The sequence below is a fragment of the Corvus cornix genome, chromosome 3 (genome assembly GCF_000738735.6).
Source record: "Corvus cornix cornix isolate S_Up_H32 chromosome 3, ASM73873v5, whole genome shotgun sequence".
NCBI classification, from domain to species: Eukaryota; Metazoa; Chordata; class Aves; order Passeriformes; family Corvidae; genus Corvus; species Corvus cornix.
The window spans coordinates 59,722,256-59,741,025 of record NC_047056.1 but is presented as its reverse complement, the minus strand read 5'-3'; the positions used below and the strand labels follow the sequence as shown (position 1 = coordinate 59,741,025).

The window sequence follows — 18,770 nt, the reverse complement described above, 5'->3', positions numbered from 1 at the left end:
ACCAAAGACACTTCCCTTTCTCAGCTGGACAAAAGAGAGAAAATGATGTAACAAGCAGCTTATGGGTGAGATAAGGACAGGGAGACATCATTCACCAATTGCTCTCATGAGCAAAACAGACTAGACTTGGGGAAAAATTATTTTAATTTGTTATCAATCAAATCAGAGTAGGATAATGAGAAGCAAACCTGAATCTTAAAAACACCTTCCCCCATTCTCCCTAAGAGGGGATGTTTATGGCTTTATCAGGGCACTAGCCAGAAGCATCCAATCCCCCATGCCTAAAATGCATATGCATGCACCTGAATCTGTTCCTACATTGATAAAGAAAACAATTCAAGACAAACTAATGCACCCTTCTGCACTAAGGCCACTTATGCAATAAAATTGCAAGTATCTGGAGCTTCACTTTCATTGCTTCTATAAAACAGTCTTTCTCCCCATTATTTCTAAGAGAGAGTGCATTATTTACTAAGAGGAAGAAGGCTGAAAGCATTTTTCCAAGGTTCCTTCTGTTCTTGATTTTCCAGTCTTGGCAAGGCTGCAGCATTAACTACCATTTTTATCTTCCACCCTGCTGAGATAAACTTTTAATCTTTTAATGTGGAAAAAACAGGAGAACTAATTACTTCCTGATTAAGGGCAATTGAATGGATTTTTGTATTACAGTCTTAATTACATAAAATAACTGAAAACTATGCTTTTACCACTTTAGGACATTCTGGAGAGATGGTGAAACAATCATGAAAATTTCAAATAAAACATCGTAAAGTGGAAATATAAGCAGGTTTCTGCAGACACTAGTTAAGATCCAGAGTTGCCAACTAAGCTTACCTCAAAATTTTAATGTAGATATATAGTCTGACTGTACTTTTAAAGTAGATTGCTGCTCTTTGAAAATGGTACTGGAATCCTCTAAGTCTGAGCTGATAACAAGTGAATACAGTACCCTTTGGTTGTCATTTTCAATACAGTTCATTACAAGTTTTATAAATAACTTCATATACTGGCTGAATTTCCTATACATTACAGGAAAATGGCTCTTAATGGGATTATTTGAGACAAACTGAAACATTACATAAGACAACACAAGGAATCTTACCATGTTATATAGGGCAGGCTAAGAGATTTGGAAGCTAAAAATATACATCTAAACTATATACAATTTACTGCGGCATCATACACAAGCTTTACACATGCTCTGAATGAGCTACAGTCTCTTGGACTGTAGAAATTGCTTTCTGCTTTTTATCTTTGAAGGAAAATAGAGCTGGCTTTATTTTACTGTTTTTAAATCAGGATGAGAGGTTCTGAGGATTTTCTCTCTGGTGACATCAGTGGAGTATATGGATTTACAGAATGGTTCAAGTATTTGTTACATAATTCTTGTTATAATGTCATTCCTGGAATGTCATTAGGAAAAGCCACTTCTGATTGGAATAAAATCCAATTATTTTTATTATGTCAGAATTTCTGTAGTAAGATTATCTCCTGCCTATTAATGCTCCTGAAAGCTTTCAGACTTGCAAATCGTAGTTGTCAGTTTAGGATTTTTGACTTCAATAAGATTTGCTTTTTCCTTATTCAGGGCTATTTTATTACTATAAAACTAGGAAATACAGCTTACCAACAAAGCAAATCATGGCATGAGTTATTTGAAGAGCATTACTAAACTTTTCACTGTGGGCAGAACTGCTTGCTATTTGTGGTAATAGACACCACCAGCCAAAGCAGACTTCAAATTTTCAAGAATATGATTCTGGACTGTGTTAATAAATGAATTCTATCAATATGAAAAAACATCTCTGATCAGGATTTAAAAAGGAAGTGCTTCTAAATTAAGCATTTGGAGACTGATTTGTGCTGGGATTTGCCAATCTCAGCATAAGTTCCACCTTTGCATTCAAGAACACACTACATTCAATGAAAATCTGAATACTGAAAACCATCCAGTGAGACAGTTCCAGTAATCATCTGCTTAAGTCCAAGTGGTGCCCAAGTTCTCTGAAGTTCTCTGTCTAGCAGGTATATGCAGCAACAGGATTGCATTTACCATAAAACACAGCTGTTTTTTTTAAAAGCAAACAGGCTACTGAAGGAGAAAGCTTACTGTTTACATACCCTAGGTACTGTGCTTTGCAGAAAAACCTCAGATTCAATGCCTATCCAATTCATAGGAGATTCAACCTAAATCTGTAACTCCTAGGCTGCATGGGGCACATGCACTCCCTCACAGAATGTGTGTTATTATAAAAATCAAACAACCATTTTTTCAAAGTCCTTTTCAGTGGAAGAAGTAGACAGAGGAACAACTCCATGGTCTGTTGTTAAGGTGCTCATTTACAAATAGATCATCGTTTCAATGACCAATTCAGAATTCTATGTTCCTCAGCTGCTGGAGAAAAAAAATGCAGAAGAGGTTATGGATTATTACATAAAAATTAAAGTGATCCTCTGTTCTTTGAAGAATGATTGTGAGCTCAGTCTAGTTCATAGATAAGGAAAAACTCAGCTAGAAGCATTTACACTCAGCAGAATGTTCAAGTTAATTGAATGAAGATTACTGTCTAGCCCTAGGAGCTTCTTGTGAAGGTGTACAGTGGCTTTCTAGATGCTCATTCTTAAAAGTCAATCTCTCAGGAAATCTCATCACAAATCACAGAATGGGTCAGGTTGGAAGGGACCACAGTGGGTCATCTGGTCCAACCTCCCTGCTCAAGCAGGGTCATCCTAGAGCACGTGGCACAGCATTGAGGCCAGACAGTTCTTGCAGACCTCCAGTGCTCCATGACCCCTTGTTTAGTTCCATCCTCTTAGCACTCTGCAAGTTTTGATAAAGCAGTTAATTGTACTTGAGACTTTAAGAATCGGTAATTTGGGGTCAATGACTGTCAGGGTATCTTCCATCTAAGAGGTGTCACTGCAAGGGGCAAAGAAGGGGGAAATCTTTACTTTTCTCCTATCCTTTAAAAGAAGTATATGAGCATACCTTGAAAAGTGAGGGAAGGAGAGAATTATCATTTACCTGAAGAAAGTATGGTGCTCCACACAAACCTTCCATAACCTTTTAGCAGCCCGATGGTTTGGCAGTTTGAACCCAATAGTGCTCTCAAACTGTTCCAGCTGGAAAGAATCCACAAAAAAAATTAACCCATTTCCTTAAGCTGGCCATTAGTAGGTAGAGTTCAGATAGTTCCATTACTGTATCAAGCAGTAATACTCCTGCCATAAGACTTCATAAGATTTTTTAGAAAATATTTTAAAAGATCAGAATTTCCAGCCCTTTAAAATAATTATACTTGGTGGGCTATGTCACGATGGATAAATTGCACGAAGCAATTGTATTGAAAGTTGTGCTTCGTACTTTGCTTGGGTTTAATAAAAGTCTGAAATTCATACTGCAGTGTTAAACTTCTATGTTTTGTATCACTACATAACAGTTTCTTAGCAAAAATATTTCATCTACGCACAGCATCAGTGAATGCAAGAACAGTACATCTGCATTCAAAAACTTACCTAACTACAATGTTAGTATTGTAAAATTGGTGTTTGGATGTCTCTTTTATATTATTTATTCACACAGCAAAAGCCACTTTAAACATTTTATAGTATAATCTAAAAAAGCATTACAGTATCTGACATTTTGGGGATTTTGTTAAATTTCCAGTTACAAAGGGTTCAAAATGTAACCACACACACACCCCCCTTCAGCAACTTCCAGAAACTTTTAGCAGTAACTGAAGGGAAAGTTAAGTCCCCTACTTCCACAGCAGCTAACAGAAAGAGTTATAACATCCTACAGGATAACTCAAGCCTTTGGTTACAGCCACGGACTTGATGTGCTGACATTTAGCAAACAATTATACCCAAAGAGGAAGAGAAGCTGGCTCTCTCCCAGGACTGCAAGTTTGCACAGTCAGAACATGGCCAATATAACTAGCTTTTTGTGTAAAAAACCCCCATAAAATAACAAGACAGCTTCTATTAAAAAAATGAAAATAGATTTTCTTCTTGGTTTGCTGTTACTAATCAAGACAAGTGTTTAATACAATCATTAGAATCTAGATGAAAAAGCACTCATAAGTTCTGCTTGAATCCATCATAAGCTCATGAGGACAACTGTGGAAAAAATGAGGATGTTTTCTTGTTTCTGTACAAAAATGATCTCACAAAAGAAACAAGACTGGAGGGTGCTACTTACTTCTGCTGGCCTGACTTTGATGTAGAAATTACTTCGCTTGTAGGAAATCTTCAGAATTTTTGGCCAAGCGAAGCGATTGATCCGGAGTCTGTCTTTGTAAATCAGCAGACCGTTAGCACATACACCCAGCATGATATCCACACCTTCAGAATCCTACCAGGTATGAGACAATTTCATAAAAACCACTTTAATAACATTCCAAACAAGTAATTATTGCTGACATACCTTGAGGGAATATTGTAATTGGGACATGTTTCATATTCAAACCTGACTCTGACAATGAGATTCTTAAATCAGAAATAGCCAAGTATATTCATTTTATAGGAAAGACTTTGGACTATTATAAGTAATGGTTTTGGCATTCATATGCCACAGTTCTGGGAAATTCTTCAATATTCTGGTAATAGGGACAAAGTTAACTTAAAAGCAGGAAAGGTATGGCCAGTGTGTGTACTAGCAATGATTTCAACAAATACTGAAAGAATAAAAATGAAAACCAGGTCTGTCCAACTTAAACTGAAAGTCTGAACAAGCTGTGATCAAGGTGATCCTTTACAGTCATGTACTATTCCAGCAAAGATAGAGGAAGTAATGGGTAGGCTTCTGAGCATGCTCTTTCACTGACAGCATTTGATGCAAGTTTTACAGGCTGCAAAACTAACCACTAACTGATACACTACACAATACAGCAGATTCTCATGTCCTCCCCAACAACAGATCAACTACATCAAATGCCAACACTGTCATTATGGAGTTGCTTCACTGGCAAAACTAATAAAACAAAATTAAACAGTGTTTCTCCAGTACTTAAAAGTCTTGGTTTTCTTTTTTAAATGCAAGATTAATATGCTTACAATACCTTAAATTTCCTAATGATTTGAGATTCTGGATTTATGAGAGGGAGTGGGAGGAAGTTATTAGTTTGTCTTTTGAGGTTTTAACTAAAAAAAAAAAAAAAAATCCCACTTGAAATGAAAATTTCATTTGACCTACCCTGGGAAGTAAAAAAAGCATCAAAGCTCTCCCCCAGAAGAGCTTTTTTCTCCCTCCATATTTTTTTAACTCTCATAGTATTATGAAAACAATTATGTGTTCTTTTCATCTTTACTTTATTGGCCCCACATCTCCTTTACATAAAAAATATGACATTTTAAATGTATTTATCTGCTCTTATGGGTAAAATATTATTTCCAAGCAGCACATATCCATGCACACTTATATATATGAAATAAATTCTAAGGATGTTAGAGTTGCAAATTGAGTAATTATTGTAACCAAGCAATAAAGGCTGATAGCCAAAAATTAAGTGCATGAGGTTTTTTTGAATAATTTATATATACAATATTTTCTTAATACTTAGCGTGTCTATCCTAAAACAAAAACCAAACAAAACAAATCCCCAATACCTTGGCATGATGTAAATCCACTCCATACATGGAGAGTCTCTTAGCATTTTCTAGGAACTGGGAATCCGCCTGTGCTGGAGTCAAGCCCCTAAAACCATTGAATAAGTTTTGAGTTTATTGGCAAAAAACCCAGAGTCAAAACTGAGTGGAATCCTCAAATTCAGACTAATACAAAAACCTCAGTTTATAAGGTATCAATAGCATTTTTGCTCTACAGGAAAAGTGTTCTTCCAGAGCACATTATTTTACTTGAGTACAGATTTCCACCTTCACACTTTCAAAATATTCTATCTGTATGTTACTTAAACTAATTAATATGTTCATATAAAAATACTTTTCCAAAAGTTCTCTACCAAGACCTTAGTGCAACTGCTATTTTCAAACTCAACTTTTTAAACAGACCAAAGTAAGAGCTTTTAATTCCATAATAAATGATTTCCAAAGGAACAGTAAGTTTACCTCAGCAGTTTTACACATACTCCTAAGAGAATTGACATAAATGTGACGAAGCATGATGACTTCATTTAATCTCACTGTATCTGACATACCTGTGTGTTTTGTGTAGCTCAGCCACTTTCTCTTCCATTTCTTGAGTCTGATTGGGTGCAAATTGGAATTCACTGATATAATCACTGTGGTGCTCCTCTGGGTCATGATCACCCAGCTCAGCCTGCAGAGTATAGGAACCAAGGAGGGCGTGAGTCACAAAAGAACATGGCAGTCGGCCAGATGCAATATCCTGACGAAGCTGTAGGCACAAGAAATACCTGCAAGACAAAGGAAAGGGGGGAAAAAAAACCAAAGAGAATGAAGAGCAAAGACACATCATGAGAAATATGGCAGAATTCATCAAGATGCATGTAATCATGTAAGTGTGTTTTAAAGTAAGTGAATGCATTAATAATGTTACACCTTATATTATTTGAGCATTATTACCACACAGTAAATTTCACTTGATTTTTAAGAGTCAATGTTATTTCAATAAAAAATGTGAAAAGCAGGAAAAATTCTGATTTCCAATATAAATGGAAATATATATATATATTTCCAACCTAGTTTTAAACAAAAGCTGACTTTGGAACTTGTTCAGTTCATATTGCAGCCAGTAGGTATCTATGGCTTAAAAATATAAGCTATGCACTTCTTTGACATTTCCCTTTGGCTTTAAAACTCTTTTTGCAGTTCACAAGCTAATTACATCATGTAACACACAGAAGAAATCCAGTTTAATACTGAAATCATAATTACCTTTCTTAAACCATGTATGTATTAGAATTTAATCTTTCAGGTACTGTATACAGTCTTCTACCAAATTTAACAAGTTAACCATCAGCAGACATTTTTTTAAGAAGTAAATGGAAAAAAAGTCTTACTAGTGAAACTTAAAGGAATTTAGATTTAAGATATAACCAAAAAATGCTTTTATGAGTTGAACACGCAATTCTAAAACCAACCAACTCGCAGAAAATTTTCAAAGAAAACACACACAGCTTCTTGTAAATACATTCTGTACTAAAAGCCTTTTATGATGCTACAAATGACTATCTGTAGCAATATATTAACTGCATACTTGCATAGCTATCTTATTTTGTGCCGAAGACTGATCCAATGCAACATGTAGTAGTAACATATGTCCTGCCTCAGCAGGGTCATCTAACTCCAAACCAAAGTATTTATGTTTCCTGTATCTCCTAAGAAAAACGAGTCAGTTCCCTGAACTCTATCCCCAGTTATCAGCCTTGCAATGCTACTTTGTAGGTGCATTGGTATCCAGTGCTTGCATTCCAAATATTTTCTATCTAAGGAGTTTGGAAGATAGTTATTTTCAGGTTTTATTATGTTTTATGGTTTTATTTAAAGCATATATGTAAACCCACATTTTCATTAATCTAGTCTAAATTATTACTGAAGTATTTTGGCTCCCTTGAGCTTCACTCAAGATCCCCATGCCCTCATTTGTTTTATAATAAAGCAGCAGTCTGACACTAAGCCACTGCCTTCTTTCACATAGGATCACTCACACCTTATCTGCTGCCCAAATCATACACCCGCTTATCATTAAATTCTTCTTGCTCAGGTTTCTTCCAGAAGTTTTCATTTTACCTTTTCAACCTTGTTCCAAAAAGCAGTTGATGTATGTAAGAGCATCTCTAGTGTACAGTATCCAGAAACTGAAGACGAAATTCTATGTGGCCTTCAAATTAGACTAACAGTAATTTAAAGTTTAAAATTAGGACCTGTGCATACCTAGTGATGTCTTCAGTCAACTGTGATGGATCAGGGGGATAAAACTTCACATTAAAGGTGAATATCCAGGGTAAACCTAAACATGGGAAATATCTGATTGTTAATCTCAAGTTGAAGTAAGCAAAGAAAATACTTTACTGAAAAATGTTAGACAGTAGAATAAATCTTAGTCACTGAAATCTCAAAGAAAGTTTTTTCTGTTGATTTACTGTACATTAGTAAGAAGCACAGATTATTTTCATTAGCAGGTAGAAACCCACAGACATAATGAAAGGTCAGCATGTTACAAATTATTTTTAAACAACATTTTACAGTAAGTTACACAAATATCAGAAGACATTTTTAATTTGAAAACTACCATAATATATTAACACTTTTAAGATACTGTGTGTTCAAAGGCACTTGCATTGATTTTGTGTTTATTTCCAACTCCTTAAAGGCTAACAGTCTCCTCCTGTCTAAACTTAGTTTGAGAGACTGTACAGTAACTGTAAACATGAGATACCAAAATGAGCTCTGTGTTGTATATAACAGAAAGATAATAAATTAGTTATTGAGAATGCATGGAAGACAAAAATATTAGCCATTCCTACTTTAAAATACTTTTCTGGGAAACACCACATTAAACAACTATAATAGCAGTGATATTTAAATTCTCATGTGTTAGAATTGTTAATAACACATGCATTTTTTTTAAGCAAAAGCATGCTTAAAACTAGATTAATAATTTGGAAAAGTATAAAATGTTGCCTTTAGTCATAGCTTTGTTTTTAAATAATTTTTTAAGATTTGAAAGCTAAGTCACACACCAATAATTAAAATACATTTTCAGAATGTTAGTATTTTGGACAGTAAATTATTTTAGAAATCTGTGTTACACAGATAAATCATGCTTTGAAAAATGTGTCTTTCTACAGCACCATAAAAAGACTGAAATGCCTTTTCCAACACAATGCTAGAAAAAAGTGGGCATTGTTATTTAAAGTTACTTTCTTAAAAAAAAAACCTGCTCTGAAATTTCATATATGCTAAAGAGATGTGTTAAAATTTCTAATGTCTTCCAATTTTTAAAAAGTTATTTTGGTTTTTCAGACATGGCTATTCACTGAAGCACTTCAATTTTTGTTTAAGTGTGAATCTCATTCTACCTGGCTGCTAAGCCACTATTTCTTTTTGAGAGCTCAGGGTTTTAGCGTATCTTAATGTTCCCAGTTATCAAGTTTTTGTTAGAAAAATTACAGTTTTGTGTACAAAATAAGGTAGGACCCTTAAATGCGGTCTCATTTATCATTGCATCATCTACTGCAATGCACTGCAAAACAAAATTAAGACAAAAATACCTTGGAAAAAAAAGAAGTCTAACGGTAACGAACACGTACAGCATAACAAACACAGTTAAAGATGGAATAGATTAGCCTACTTTCATCATCTAGGGAATTAGCATAATTTAATGAAAAGATGCTGATATTGAGTAAACCAAACTGATGAATATGAGGAATAGGGCCAAAATATCTGTGCAAAAAAGCATTCAAGGAGAGTTGTCATGTTAACAGAGCTGTGGAGAAATGGATGAAGGATGTGTCCTTCCACACAGGTACTAAACCAGTCTTCAAGTTTTTCCTGGTCTAAAATTACAGTTAAACTAGTCACATAAGAATTCCTGTTTAACAGTTTCTCTTTCTTGTCAGAATTTCTACAGCTAACTTTCAGAAAACACTGCAGGCAGGACACCTAGACATGGTTTGAAGAAAAAAAAAAAAAATTGAAAAAACTATATTCTCTATAAAAAGGTACATAATTTTTAAGTCCTCTGAGTGTGTAGACTTTGTGAAAAAATTCGTGTGTCTACTCATACTGATTAAATTGCTCATTTATTGAAAAAATATTGAAGTTGACTTTGTACTAAATATTTTGTGGACAGTTGGTGACCATGTATTTTACCTGATTACTGGAAGCACATTTATCCCCTAAATATAGACTAGCAAGTTTGTTACAACGTGCACATATTTATACTTCTATATTAATACTTCTCACTAAAGCATACTTTTTATAGCTGCACACCTGAGGCATGCAATCATAGCTGTCCTCACACAATAATGCACATTATTGCTGGCTCTTTATTGAGTTGGTAGCCAAGAAAAAAAAAAAACCAACAAAACCCCAAATCTGATTTAAAGTTGTATTTAGCATTCTGTCCCTGATAAGGCTCCCTATTTTGACATTCAATACTATGGGCTACAGAAATGTCAAACATTTTTCTAGCCAGCTTGTTACATCAAAAATGCTTCTGTGGCAACTTTAGGTACATTCTTAGAGAAAAAGAATGCAATACAACCACCCAGCTAGCAGCATACAATTAACATGATTCATCCCATTTAAACTGGGAAAAATCAGTGAATGTTTTTTTCCCAGTAAAGTTTTTTTCTGGCTTTTACTCATGATCTCTTGTATGTCAGCTTTTGCAAGAAAATTCCTCCCTTGGCACAGGTACTTAGTTCTCTTCAAGAACAATGATCTAGACTCTACTGTAATCATCTTAGATCAAAATTAGCTACACCTCTTACAGATACATAAAATAGATGGCTATAAAATAAAGTGAACTTGCGTAAAGTGACCACCATATTTTGATGCCTGAGCATACATTTGTTGGCATTAAAATCAGACAGCCAGAGCTGTACATTTAAAATGCAAGCCCTTTCCTAATTAATTCAAACTTCTCTTAGTACCCCAGCCTATTCTGTCCTCAGAACATTTGAACTCTCTCAATTTCTTCTAAGATATACAACACAGAATATGTGATGTAGAAGTATTTTTTTCAGTAAAATACTAACCATGCTGCAGATTAGAAAAAGATTTAATTTACATAATATTACCTTCGGTTTAAAGAGATAAATTCTCAAATTGAATTTTCTATAAGGGTGACCCAACACACCCTCTGTGTAATCTGAGATTTGACTATTTCAGGGTGAGTTGCTATTGCTTGTACCATCACAATATTCTAGCTGAGATTCTCAGTTTTGCAAAAGCCTGAATCCACTTGAGATGTAGCAATTTTCAAGAAGATAGTGACAGAAATGTAATTACCTACCTGTCCCTGAAAGAAGTAATTAGAGGTTTTAACACATGCCAGTGGATAGCCAAGTACATGAGTTAAAAAAAGTCAAGAATTCATTTTCCTGAAGAGATCAGGCTGGCTGAAAGTAAACAAGATTTTTGTCACCTTTGTAGCCCTGAGAACAGAGACAGTAATTTGTGGATCATGTTCATTAGCTGAAGTAACATCAGTAATTGCTGCGATCCAACATAATTGCCCAGCCAAAGGCCAATCTGCACAAGTGAGAGATCACACAGAGGGCCTGAGGACTGTGACATAGCAAGAGACAGCCTGCAGAACACGACTTGAGGGAGACTACAGGATTCTTATTTTGTCTTTCCCAGTCACAGGTGCTACATACATGCCCAGTGTGCAGAGTATTGGTGTTGCTCACATTTAAGAGAGAGACAGAGATTGCTGTAAATATTATGTTGCAAACTGATGTGTTGAACTAAATTTCCAAAAGTGTCACCTTTGTGTGTTCAGATCAAATGTATTTGTCCAAATACACTTATCTAGCACACTAGTCCTTCAGTTTGTGCCATACAAGAGAAAAAGAAATCACAGAATATTCAGAGTTGGAAGGGCCCCACAAAGATCAGCAAGTCCAACTCTTAAGTGAGTGGCCCATACAGGGGATTGAACCCACAACCTTGGCTTGGTTATTTTTTTAGCATCAGGCTCTATCCACCTGAGCTAAACTCAGATTTATGAGTTTTGTCATTTCCGACTTTCAAATGGATTAATAGGTTTTACAGGTATCCTAATTTTAATTAGTATTTTGTACACAGGATTCCCATTCTGGATCCAAAGACAAATATATTTAGAATTAAGACTGAAAAGGAAAAAAACCCATTGATACTCATTTATCTGGAGGATTAAATGTGCCTGCAGTACATTCCAGTATCTGGAAACTTTTACAGACTAATGATGAGGAACACAACTAATAGTATGCTAATTACTTGCATATTGGTATAAGCAAGTGTCATTTTCAAATCATTAAAATGGTGTTCTTAGTTGGCTGTTTCCTTTATTATACCTATCAACTCTGAAATACTATAGACCAGAAGAAAAAAATCCAGTCATGATTCCTCATTCAATAACTGGACTTGCTCTCCAGTATAAAATGTAGGTCTTCATGCTGTATGGAAAATCACATCCCCTTAACCCATTTTTTTGTAGTGCATATGATACAGTATTGAAAAGAACTTTGTGTAGTGCATCCAAAAAATTTTCAGGTCAGTCCTTACACAAATCTGTGATACTAACTTCTAGGCTAGATAGCATGCAAATTGCTACAGGAGACAAAAAGATACCAACATATGTATCAACAAAGTTGATACAAAAAGTATCAACATCTTCAATCTTTTGTCATTTATTAAAACCAAACAAAACAGCCTTTAGCCTGCATATTTGGACAACTAATAGATTTTCACTGAAGACCTGCAAAAGTTACAATACCAGTAACTTTTCCTTAATTAAAGGTACGGCTGCTACTTGAATATTAGTACATTCACCATTTTAATAGGTCTAGTTTGCCTACACAAGAGCATGCTGTATCAAAAAAATAGTTTCCAGGGATGCTTCTGTATCTTTCATTTCTATACTGAAAATATAAACCACACCTTCCTATTAAGGGATTTCATCAATGGCAAAGATCTAAAGAAAATGGAATTAACATCACTATGATTCCTGGAAAAAATGAGTGTTGACTTAAAACAGTAGAGTTAACAGCAGTAAAGCAACCATCTGTTTGTCATTATAAATAACACACTGCTGTTCTTAATTACAAGTACAGTCAGTTTCTTAGCTTAAATTCACATTGTGCTGTAAGTCTAAGCATATAAATAAATATTATCATCACCCTCTTCTCCCTACTTACATTTCCTATCAGGTACTACCAAAAGCTTTCCATTGAAAACAAAACAACAACAACCCTGGTTTGGCCACAAATGAGTAAAGCAATGGGAAGAAGTTCAGTAAGGGAGGGGCTGTCTAGCATGTTTTAGTGGCTACTTATTTTGTGATATGTAGACTCTGGCAGAGTATCACCTCGATTTACTCCCATGCACTCCCCATTTACTACAAAAGCTACTCAGCTAGTGAAGAGCTTTGACAGAGTTTTCTGCAAACAGAGTAAAATAAATTACTCATCATGTTCTGAGTATAGGAAGTAAAAAGGCATTTCAAGCAGATTCAGTCTGAAAAGCACTGTAGTGGGACATTCCAAGATTATGCTCTCTATTCCATCTCCATTCTGAAAATGATGGACATATCAAAAAAGGCAGTGGTGGACCGATCAGTATTGAAGAATATACATTTTCTGTAAAACATATTAATTCTCTTTTTGTAGGTTCATATTCTTCTGGTGAGTCTTCGAAGTAAGAAAGTCCTATAGCAACAATCATGACCATCTTTGCACGATCACATTTTCCATCCAATAACCCAAATATCAGGACAAAGTTGAAAAACATCTACTGTGTCAGGATGCAAAAGTATCAACTATTAGTCACACAAAACAAGGGAAAATTTTGGGGCAATAATATATTTGATATATAATATAATATAATATAATACAATATAATAATTAACTTCTACAGCATAATGTTGATTGACTCTCTCTCCCCTACTTGGACAGGTGATGGAAATAGGAGATTTGCTTTCTGTTTTAAGGCTGAATACATCATTATCAGATAGAAATTACTTTAAAGCTGTAAGCAATCAACATCCAGGCTACTAAATTTATGAAGAATATTTCTGTGAGGAAATAAAAGGAGCAAAACATCTGAATACAGAAGTACTTACTTCGAATTTGTCTCTTAATTTCCTTCGAAGAATCTAGCCAATTCTGAAAAAAAGCAAAACAACAAACAAACCACAGCCAGCATTTAAAATCCTCAATACCAAAAATATTTTTATATAATCTGTGCAACCTATTAAATAGCTACTGATATTGGCAAAGAGACTGTTTTGTGACAGATCAACCAAAAATTTATCTTTGGGAAGTGAGACTAAGGAATCAGTAACATATATTCATCAGTAACTCAGAGAATCCTGTTTACTCGTTTTACCCGTATATGTTAAAAAACAGGTTGTGTGAAAGACTAGAAACATAAACCTTTTGACTACAGTTACTGAGATTTTCCTTCACTGAGTTTGAACCTTTACTTCCCATGGCCAGACACACAGAAGCACACTTATGGAAGAAACACACATGCATACAGCCAGCCTGACAGCAGGTCTTGCAATATTCCGAAGACAGATGTGCAATGTAGGGAAGAATTAGAAACTTGCCTATTGCCAAGGACAATATCTGCTTTTTCACAGACCACTGCAGGTATCTGCAGTTCTGAAGTCTGAGGTAACACCTCATTGCCAGCACAAATGTTGCCAAATGCATATTTCTAACAATGTTTTTCACCTAACCTAGCAAAGCAGTGCATACTGGGTATAATGTGATCCAGCCTTTTTCCGTCTATGGTACCAAACAAATTCCAGATGCAACACTGTTTCCCAATACCATAACCCTCAGTCTGTACTAGGGGCTTTTGCACCTGAAGTCCAACTTCTTTCAAGACAAAAATGCTAGTCTAGTTCACAGGTCTGTATGGATTAGGAGAATGGGGAACTATGTTCCTGCAGTAGTGCAAATCTCTCTGCTGATAGAGAATGTGTCTCCTATAAATATGGCCCAAAATACCAAGTTCCCTGTTGTAAATGAGCTTGGTCCAAGTAGATTTCATAACAACTGCACCAGGTATATATTAGATTAATACTATTTAGAAATTAAAAGCAAAACCCCCTTTTTATCATTTACTACAATTGTAATTTTTTAAAAGGACAGTAATTTTCCACTTCTTGCTTTAAGACATCTGTGACCTCTACTTTCCATAGCTATGATAGTTTTTCCAGAGAAGGCAAAGTCGATAACATTTTTACAAAGGAAGTGTTATAAAGCACTTCTCCAAAATCCTGGATACCATTTATAATGCTTAAGCCAGAAAAATTGCTTTCTGTTAGAAGAACCTTGACATGGAAAGGCCTTGGAAGACAATGTAAGTCTTCAAATAATTTTAACTGAGACTCACTTCAGCTACAGTTATCATCCTAGGTTTTCAGTTTTGGCAAGAATTCCATTCTGAAATTACACAAAGCCATATTCTTACAACTATAATAACTAGAAGTGTCTTAAACCCTTACATTTTAGATATAGCATAAAGTAAATAGAGAATATTGCATGGAAAAACTACAAAAGAAAAATAGGATTCCTGAGTACATGTTACTTTCAGTGCTTTATCTTTTATCACTACAAAGCAGGAGAAAAGAAACATACAATACAGAATATGCTGCAAGATGAGAAGAATAATCCTTTCTTTACACAAGTTATACAGTTCATTTTCTCATTTTTCTGAAATGAGCTTATTGGAAGCAGACTTTGCCACCAACTTTCATTACTGCTCTGTCAAATAAAATCAGATGCTTATATTCCATTTTTAGGCGTAATTACACGGGTGGGGTTTTTTTTTGCATCTGTCCCTTTTGTTATGGATAAAAACAAACACCACAAAAGAATCTACCCTAAATTAGAGCTCTTAATGCAGAATAGACAGGTCTGTCTTTCAAAACAAAAGACAAAGTATATACACACTACTTTGCTTCAGTAGGCAGAAATCTATTTGTTTAATTTGTGAATGGTAAGGTTATAGATGAGACAAAGTAATGTACTGTCTGTCAAAGAACAAAATGTTCTCTACCAGTACAAAAGTATTTTGTACAAATTCAGAAAAGCAGCATTTCCAGCTGGCACCCAAAACATAAGAGCAGAAGCTTTCTAACACTTCTGCAGACCAATTACAGTGTGAAAGGAGCATTCATGAACTTTTGAGGGTGCAATGCAATGAAATCCCTAACTAAACTTCAGGCTAATAAATTTAACATTTGCAAAAAATGAAAGAAATCATTAATTATTAATTTGGCCTAAATAGTTTTAAACTGTGTATTAAAGCTAACAAAAGTAAGTCTGACTGGAAGACATAACCTCTCTCCCAGCTGCACAGAACACCCATGGAGAAGAGCTAATGGGACTCCTCCTCCAATGGTACCCCGATGGTGCATTGGGGAGCAGCTCTAATTCAAAAGAGTGCCTGGCATTCAGTTGCCACACGCCACAGCTGCCGTTGTGTTCAACAGCTGGCTCATAAATGGGTGGCTGTGATGAGTGCACAAGAATGGGAAAAACACATCATTCAGCATTTAGTACTGACTGGACTGGAGGTCAGGGATTTGTGGCATTTTAATCTAAAAAGGCAACAGTCATAACACAGGAAAAAAAAAATCAGAAAGAACTGGTACTGAAGTTAAAAAGTAACTCAAACTACAGAGGTGAACAAAAAAGAGGACCCTAAACCAGCAAAAGTTCTGAGAACGTAGGAGGTGGGAAACGTAAATTTGCTAGAAAAGAGGTTTTTTTAAGTTTCTCCAAATAACACTAGGCATGTATTTGTATGAAGAAGACAAAATCCAACAACAGTGGTTGTTTAGTCTTCATAACAAATGGGACCAGATTTCTCCAGAAGTTTTTAAATAAAAGCCTGCTGCTGTCCATAATTCAGGTGAGAAGTGATCTATTCTACTTTTGAATAAGGACCCTATTATCAGATATGTCTTGCTTAATATATGTAAATACCTCTTAATTTATGTAGATACTTATGAGTGTTTCTACAGTACCACCTTCACTGTCAATGGATAAGGAATTCAAGGACTCATTCAAACTGAAAGAGACCTCTGGACATAACTGGTCCAAGTGTGATTCAAGAGCCAGTTTTGAATTAGATCAGGTTGCCCAGGTTCATATCCAGTCCAGTTCTTAGTATCTCCAAGGAAAAAGACATATGAAAAAACAGATGGGGTCTTTTTAAAGAGTGGAACTCTGTTTCTCCATTCAAATGACTGAAGAATACCAAGGAAGTCTTAGTCCAACTAGAGATACATTAAAAAAAAGGGGGAGGAAAAAAAGACATAATCCTACACCAATCCAGACTTTTCTGCTGAACTTTCAAAAACTCAAGGCTCCCTATTTTTTATCTCCTCAGATCTATTCAGGTGGGCTATTTTCTGGTATAGGTCAAGGATCCCAGGTCTAGTATTAGACCTTTTCCCTCTTGCCAGAGATCAGACTGCTGTTTTATGTTATTTTATTGTGTAGGTACAGTACAGTTTTTCAATAGTGAGAAGCACAAGTAAAGCAACAAGTGAAAATAACAGATAATATTAAGATTATGGTATTAGAAGACCAACAGAGATGTTCTTCATCATTACACCAAATAAGTTCTTATGTCTAGAAATGGTTTACAAATCAAGAACAAAAATTAAATATCTCAGTAATAATATAACAAGCTCATTTTGTATATGGGGATTTTTAATATAGAGGAATTGAGTATTTTGCTCAATACAGCATAGAAAGCTTTGCAGCAAAGCAAATAACTCTAGAAACAGCTTTATCTGAATGGAAGTTATCAGAAATTCAGATTTATTCAGACCATGAAACTAGACTTAATTTTTTAAAAAATAGTGTTAAGAAGAAGATGACAGAAAAAAAGCAAAAACTTCTAGGTGTAGTATGATGTAATGACGCTTCTACTACAAATATAGATTTAAAAGAAATACAACTTTTCCTGCTTCAATTTGTAATTATTCATCTGGGAGGTTCTTTTTATGAAGAAAAAGATGACCACAGGTATATCTTTAGTTCATGGAGAAAGCAACAGGCAGCCCAGCCCATAACTGTAAATGTTAAGATGCTAGAAAGATAAATTGGGTTTTGGTAATTAATGCAGCACTTGCCACTGACTGATTTAAGATTTTCCTCAGCCGAGCAATCTGGATGTGCTCAACCCTCCAACATAGAAGCAAGTGCAAAAGAAGACTGAAGTTACCAAATGGTATTTAAGAAATCCTTTCAAATGTAGTAATCTCAAACTCCATTCATTTGTAAAATCAGCATCCAATACTAGTGATGGACCAGCTCCAGTCTCTTTACAAATGTCAAAAATTTTCTTTAAGCTTAAAATTAGTAGAAGAGGAACTCAAAGGCCTAGTGATACAGACATATGGGCTAGATTCCCTTCATGTTCACGAACAAAGTATTCTTACACATCTATGAGAAAAGGCAGCAAAATTTACTCAACTGTTTGTAATGGTAAACATTTAATAGAATATGCCTCACTAAACTATTGAAGTGAGTGGCAATGATGAAAAACAAACAAAATCCTCATACAGGCTTACCTTCTGTTCTGAATTCTCATAAAATAACAGCCCAAAATAGTCCTTTTCCAGTAAATTGAGATGTTCACATACTTTATCAAACAGCACTTGTCCTTTTGCTCTTTTCTGAGGAGTAGGAGGATAGGAAAAGAAGAAAAATAATAAGAAAAAATAAGAAAAAAGAGAAAATTAATATCAGTAAATAAGTAAGGTCCTTAATTACAGGTACTGTTATTCGATGATATTATTCAGGGAACCTTAAAATGTCGATAAAGCAGATTATAAAACTATAAGCTTTCTTACAAAGACTCTTCACGGTATTTCAAAGCTATACATATCCTTGACAAAAAGTACAGAAATTTCAATTTTTTTTTTCAATACATAAAAAAACCCAACAACCAAAACAACAACATAAATACAGAAGGAAAATTCAGTGCCTAAAAGATCTAAATATTTTGTATTATTAAGTGCTACTAAATAGTTTTCTGGATCTTTATTTTTAAAATAATGGAAGACTTCTTTATTTGAGCCAACTTTTTCTATATTATCGTCTAAAAAG

General features: G+C 34.9%; 1 protein-coding gene across 28 annotated transcripts in view; it reads right to left on the bottom strand.

Moving 5' to 3' along the window:
* EPB41L2 (erythrocyte membrane protein band 4.1 like 2) overlaps nucleotides 1–18,770 on the bottom strand; it is a 113,723-nt gene that overhangs the window by 30,943 nt on the left and 64,010 nt on the right. For all 28 annotated transcript variants that reach the window (XM_039567860.1, XM_039567861.1, XM_039567885.1 and 25 more), the window contains 7 exons: nucleotides 18,233–18,337; nucleotides 13,754–13,796; nucleotides 7,855–7,930; nucleotides 6,156–6,374; nucleotides 5,608–5,695; nucleotides 4,202–4,354; nucleotides 3,026–3,123 (listed from right to left, as the gene is read on the bottom strand). In XM_039567860.1, coding sequence (XP_039423794.1) covers nucleotides 3,026–3,123; nucleotides 4,202–4,354; nucleotides 5,608–5,695; nucleotides 6,156–6,374; nucleotides 7,855–7,930; nucleotides 13,754–13,796; nucleotides 18,233–18,337 — 782 coding nt within the window. The remainder of the gene's footprint in view (nucleotides 1–3,025; nucleotides 3,124–4,201; nucleotides 4,355–5,607; nucleotides 5,696–6,155; nucleotides 6,375–7,854; nucleotides 7,931–13,753; nucleotides 13,797–18,232; nucleotides 18,338–18,770) is intronic.